The following is a 6,790-nucleotide window of genomic DNA, read 5'->3' on the forward strand; positions in this document are numbered from 1 at the left end:
AATGATTATGGTTGATTATGTATCCCTACCGATAATAGGTAGGGCGATCTCTTTTGAGAATTAGCAAACTGGTAACGCGATGGTTAAACGATTTCTCCATCCATTATTCGGAAGAACATATCTCCACTTGGGTAGGTGAGGAATACTGCTCCATCCACTGTCGGAGAAATCCATCATGTAGAATATGCATTTCCATCCACTATTGGGAGAGTACACCATCGATTGCGAGTGTGATGTATGTATTTGTTATCTAACTATTAAGATGTGTTGTATCTTAATGATTTTATTTTTTACATGAATTTAATAATAAATTGATATATTACCATTTTATATTAACTTGTTAATATTTATATATCTTACGAATATTAAAGATCGTATATGTTTTATATTTACTTTTAGAGGAAGCAAATATGCGGCTAAGGTAAAAGAGACTTCGTTTTTTGTCACATGTGACTCTATTAAGAATTTTTTTATTTAAAAAATATTTATTATTATAAAGACAGATTTAAATGCAGTGATTAAAAAAATATCTTCTATAAATTATGGATAATAAAATAATAATTTATTTTTATATAAAATGGGATGTGCGATCAAATGATATAATAATTGACTCATTAACTTTATTTTACCTAAATTATTGATCAAAATATTTTATATTGAAGTTAATAATAATACACTTATGAATCTTAATTTTGCAAACTAATCGAGATAGAATATTAGGCTACATTTTCTTTTAGAACATATTACCATGCAAACTGCATTTAAAATAAGTAGATGTACATTTCATGTATATCTATGTCCATATGAATAGTATGGTTTATAATATATTTCATACTTATGAAAGACAGGAAACAAATCCTCATATGGAATCTTCAATCAAAACATGGGAAAACAAATCATAATATTTAACGACACATCAGTCATAGGCAAACGAAGGCTTTTCGTTGCCTAGTAATAATAAGTTCCTGACTATACAGGCACATCTTCATTCAAATGGTACATCAATCAAATGACATATGATGTCATTAGCAGTTCATCAATCAATATCTCCTCATCTATCCACATAGAAAACACTTGAGAAAAATCCTTGTAAATTTAAGAGGTATGTAGTAAAGTTTTACAGAACTAAAAGCCATTGTTAACCTCTTGGATTTCTTGATGATGGCCCTTGGTGCTTGTATCTGAGCCAAATGACTTTTGGCTAAAAATTCGGAAAATACCACTTCGTACACGTTGACTCTCTTGAGACCCATTGGCAGATCGATTGCTTCCAAACTTCTTCTCAAGGTCTTCGGAAAGAGATTTCACAAGATCATCAAAACGACGTCTGGCTGTCGGATACCTTGAGATCGATTTGGTGATGCCTTGCAACCTTATTATCCTGCTACCACCTTTACTGGACCTAGATTCTTGAATGTCTTCTTGTGTTATTACTCCTTCAGAGACCAAAACCTCACCATGGCGCTTACACTCCGAGAACAGATGATCAAGTAACTGCACAGAACATAGTCATTCAGCTCTCACCAATCTCAAAGTTTGGTTGCATGTTCTGAACACAAAGCAACACATGGAAAATTACTAGTCCTAATAAAATTTAAAACTCTACCCATGACAATGGAAACACAAATATGGATTGAAACAAATCACTATTGTCAAAGACTTTTTCCAAATGGTATAGGTTGTCTGTAGAACATGATTGACTATAACAAGTAGGCTCTCCGAAAGATTTTAAGAAAAAATTATGATCAACTTTCAACCTGACCATCCGAAGTTGGTTACGATTTCCTGAATGAAGGAAAGTTATGGCAATGTCAATAATCCCAAAACGCTAATTATTAAAGGCAGGAAGATATAGCATCATGATTGCAACTAAAACTCATGCAACCAACACCCTGAAGTTTCCTAGAGTCTACAATGATGAGAAGGGTGAGAATAAAGGAAACTTTGTTACAGTGATCAAGTTTCATCTCAATAGTACAAATAAGCTATAACATGTTAATGAACAACTACCCAATAAGTAGTGCATACCCAACACTATATTTTAAGAGACAGGAACATATTATCTTCCTGTCTATCAAAAGAGTTGTACATTTCCCCATTTGCTATTAGTAAAGTTAATCAAAGTCTTATGTCCTGAAATGAGCTATGTGCTCTTACCGGATCCATCCAGACCTTCCAGACATTGGGTTAGAGTGCAGAAACCATTTTCTTATATCCCATAACATTAGCTAACTTGTGTAAGAACACATCGTCAAGTTATTACATCCAGAAACTTATTACCTTCAAAGGATTCAATTCAAGTATGCTATTCTTAAATGATGTCGCACGTGAAGGAGCCTTTTTTGCATCCTGGTTTTCCCGTCGAAAAGAGACAGGTCTGGAAAAAGAGGTAGCACGCTGTGGTACCTTCTTCCTATATTGATACCTAGCAAGATTAATATTAACAATAAGTTTCAGATTAAAATGATGCTTCATGCAAGGAATGAGTGACCATACAAAGTAGCACCTGGGAAAGCAAGATCCTTCTGGCATGTCAAGTACATCATTACTGTATTCATCAAACATAGACATGGAAGAGATGATGTAGGCTAGCCCCATCTTCACTGATGTCTCCTGAGGCATTTAGGAACTAAATCATGGAACATTCTTTTTGTAGTATAATAAGAAAATGGAACTTTTTGTAGTATAATAAGAAAATGGAAATCATTGTCAGACATCGTTGATTAGTGGTAATACGTGTTACGTACTTGATAAACTGAAGCAAGTAGGTACTTTCTAAGAGAAAATAGATAGCAAAAAAACCAACTCAGACCTGGTATGCTATAACAGCTGCATATGCACCCAAAGAGAAACTTGGTATTATGGAAGCCATGACTGCTCCTGCAACTGCCGATGGCCAGAGAATAATGGCTAGACCAGCAAATGGGACGCATGCAGTTTCCAAAAACGGGCCCTCTCGGCCTATAAGATCATGAAACAAACGCCTCCATCCTTTAAAAAGCATGTACGGGCTCTTGCAAATGGCAATCAATGAGATCATCGGCACATCAGCCATGACTCCAAGCAGACCAGCCAAACAAGCACCCGGAATGTAACGCAATCTGGCAAATGTTAATGTAAATTATCAAATCACAATAATATACTGAGTTCACTAATTAAACTTCATGGTAAGGTCAAGAAAATGATTGCAATGTTAAACATGGTTAAAGAGAAGATGATCCACTAGGTATATGTTTTCATGCAATGGAGAAAAAGTAGCCAGAAAGCTGCTGTCAGACCATTTACCAGTTTAATATTGACAAACAAGCAAAAAGGATGATAGTTTTTCCATTATAGGGTGGTGCAAAAAGGACTACAATCAAGGGATTGTGGCTGTCAACTAGTTTGCCATCTACATCATTGAGATCAACATTGCTTAACCTACGATGACTTCTTAGCCTTCTCTTCCTGAAAGCCTTTGCCATGATTAGGGGAATTTGGAAAGACTACTCCGTAATTACATCAGCTTAAACTCTCTCTCTCTCTCTCTCTCTCTCTCTCACTCACACACACACACACATACACAAAGTTTTACACACATGGACACGCATGCACACAGAAAGGAAAACAAAGAGAGCAAGAAGTATGACGTCTATGGCAAATTGATTTGCCTACTTAAGTTGCTCGCCAGATACTCGAGCTTAATTGTTTAAGGACCAACTAATGTTGGCAACCAGTTATAATAATCTTCACTGCCAAATACATCATGTGAGCTTTTATTCAAAGTGGACCATTCAGATTTCATTTTCCAGCAATATCTTATCCATAAGCAAGAGCCATCAACTTTCATCTATATAAAATATTGGTGACTGAGAAGGGTTCTAATATTGAGTCATTACAGATGAAATTTTGAAGAGTTTGTCTTTCCTAGAGTTAGTCATTACAGCTATTAGCCTATCTATAGTTGAGGAGTTTATCTCTGACATGCAAAGCTTCTATCATGAACCTAGCTACTTGGAGAAGCATTTTACCCTTTTGGTTTCAGATTTTGAATGCATCCCATTGTTATGATATATGCATCAGTAAGAATCTTACGTAATCAGATAGGACTTTAAATATATTCATCGCATATCACATCATAGAGGTGGCTGTTGTTAAATGCTCTAGACTTTAAGTTAGTGAAAGAAATCCACTGATGGCTAATAGCTGCCGCTGCTACTCCCGTAGGCCGTAGCAAGCATAGATGTTGGGATTCCTCTATCACCATTAGAATCACTATCTGGTTTCCTCTTTCCAGTTTTCAGTACTTACAAGTCCCAGGTAATTCAGTTATACGGTCCAAGACACCAAAATTGAGAATACAATCTCAACAATGTTATGAAAATTTATAGTCACAAATCACACTATAATACAATAAGATCAATAGATATTCCTTCTCTCTCTCTCTCTCTTATACCTGCATCACAAGACAAGCAGCATTCAAGAAGTGACAGCGGCTAACCAACAGCAATATAGGGCAGGCATTTGCAGGTTAGATTTTTTATACTCCTCTTCCCTCTTCTCCACTCTTATTCTTCTTCCTCCCAGTCAACCAGGTCTAGACACAATCAAATCCTGCCTGATATTTTGTGAAATGCCAATGATTCTAAATTTCTTAGTGGAATAAAGCTCAGGAAAGCTCATCCTAATCTGGATTACCTAGCAGATTAATTTTAATCAGCTGATCCAACAAACTATATATGTTTAAAGTTTAGTAACCACATTATCATCATATGATATAGGTTGGTAAACCCAAAATGGATCAGGTCCAATGAATCACCTATGCTCAACCAAACCGATGTTTAAATTCACGATAAAAAATTTTCAGCATCAAGTATGACAAACATAATCCAAGGGCTTCACAGATTATATATATATATATATATATATATATATATATATATATATATATATATATATATAATCAATTTCTGAAACGTTTATCTCGTTGTATTCTCCCTTTAGATTTGAGTAGACGATAGTTTAAAATATTTTCCCACTTTTATTGTAAAAGTTAATTTTCTTTGACCACAACTGATTTGTTCTGTGTTGGGAGTGTGAGGTGTTGTGAGCCACTTAATCTCGGACAATTTATGAAAAAGGTTTATAGTAATAAGTTTTTTTATTGATTGATGCTCATATATTTGATTTTCAATAAAAAGATATCACTTGTTTCAACAATCGATCCATGGGTCAATTCGATCCAAATCAAATCGATTTAGATCGGATCCTTTTGAATCAAGTCAAATCCAAATCCATAAGTTCAGTGTTGGAAAAGTTTGGTATAAGTTATCCTAAGCCAATTACAATTTTAGTCATCTGAAAGAGCTTTATTATTTGTTTGGTAAAGAATGCAAGTAGCCCTATGAAATGGGCTCTTGTATTCCAACTCATTTGGATTTGACTTCTTTGACTGGATTGTTCTAACCCTTAATCTCTTATCACATGCAGCTTTAAGATAAACTATGATTCTCCATAATGTACAACAGGTAGCAACATCCCAAGATGTCCCAAAATTACTTTATCAACTTGAGAAGCATCTTATGTTATTTCAGGTATCACACAGCTTTTCTATTCATTACATTGCATGGAAGTTCAAGTTCAAGCAATTACGCAAATGCCTATTATTTTAGATGTCAGCCACTTGCAAATTCCTCATATGAGATTACAATAGCAGCTGAGTCGTAATACTGTACACAGAGATTTAGATTAGTCCAATTAGTCTAATTATATATACATATATAGACATATATTATATATATATATATATATATATATATATATATATACACACACACACACACAATAGCAATTTATAATAATAGTCGATGAATAAATTAAATAAATTTGATTAATTTAAAAATATTTTTTATATATCAAGATAATTAAATTTGATATTGATTAAAAATTATAAATTTATTAAATATTTTATTGGGCGTTTTGTGTAGAAGAGATGGCCATTAGAAAAGCAATTTTAATATATACTTTATTATCAACCAAAAAAGAACAAGGTACATTTTTTTGTTAAATATTGTGGGTTCTTTTATTTTGTAGTTGTTTCTGAGGTGAAGATGTGCTGTTCCATGTCAAACCTTGCCTTGATGTTTGTAACTTTTCCAAACTTCGCTAGGGATTCTGTGAAGTGAACATGCCAGTTGAGAAGTTCTAGCAATTAGTGTAATGTAAATTTCTTTTAGATAAACGGTGCCAAATTATTTCAGGTGTTATTTTGATCAATTTGTACATGAAATTTGTAATATATATGCAATTTTCTTATCAAATCTAAGAATGTGAAAAGATGAGCATCTTTTCCAACTTCCAGTTTGATCACGACTTCCAGAGAATCCTCGTCGAGGAAGATGCCAAAGCTCAATATAGTAATGAATTATGGAATGCTTCATCTGAAGCTGTAGAAAAGCTATTCTTAGAGACTTACCGATCGAGTTAATCTTTAGTCTTATTTACAAGTCCCAGAGCTTCTCCTCCGACGCGATGTCATCTCCAGTGATGGGAATGCTCGTGCCCATTTCGAAGGCCAACGCAACGAGAACGGCAGCGAACAAGAATGCTCTTCTCATGGTGGTGAACGAGGAGAAACCAAACACAGGATGGAGGTAGGGTTAGGGATCGGAGGAGGTATCTATAGAGATGTTGGGAGTGAAGAATGACGACTGGGCGGTTAGGAGATTAGGGCATGGGCATGGGCATGGTCATGGGAGAGGCTCACTTTTACGTAACTGTTTTTGGCATCTTCCTAAGCGATGCATGCATG

The 6,790-nt window shown here is 34.7% G+C and overlaps 1 protein-coding gene across 1 annotated transcript; it reads right to left on the minus strand.

Moving 5' to 3' along the window:
* Positions 1 to 884: 884 nt before the first annotated feature.
* LOC103981900 (uncharacterized membrane protein At3g27390-like) lies at positions 885 to 6,545 on the minus strand. Its single transcript, XM_065180571.1, has 5 exons — positions 6,484 to 6,545; positions 2,813 to 3,101; positions 2,507 to 2,613; positions 2,281 to 2,425; positions 885 to 1,494 (listed from the first exon to the last, which is right to left on the minus strand). The coding sequence occupies exons 1-5, from the start codon at positions 6,543 to 6,545 to the stop codon at positions 1,126 to 1,128; spliced, it is 972 nt and encodes a 323-aa protein (XP_065036643.1). The 3' UTR covers positions 885 to 1,125.
* Positions 6,546 to 6,790: the final 245 nt, after the last annotated feature.

The sequence above is a fragment of the Musa acuminata genome, chromosome BXJ1-4 (genome assembly GCF_036884655.1).
Source record: "Musa acuminata AAA Group cultivar baxijiao chromosome BXJ1-4, Cavendish_Baxijiao_AAA, whole genome shotgun sequence".
Taxonomy (NCBI): Eukaryota; Viridiplantae; Streptophyta; class Magnoliopsida; order Zingiberales; family Musaceae; genus Musa; species Musa acuminata.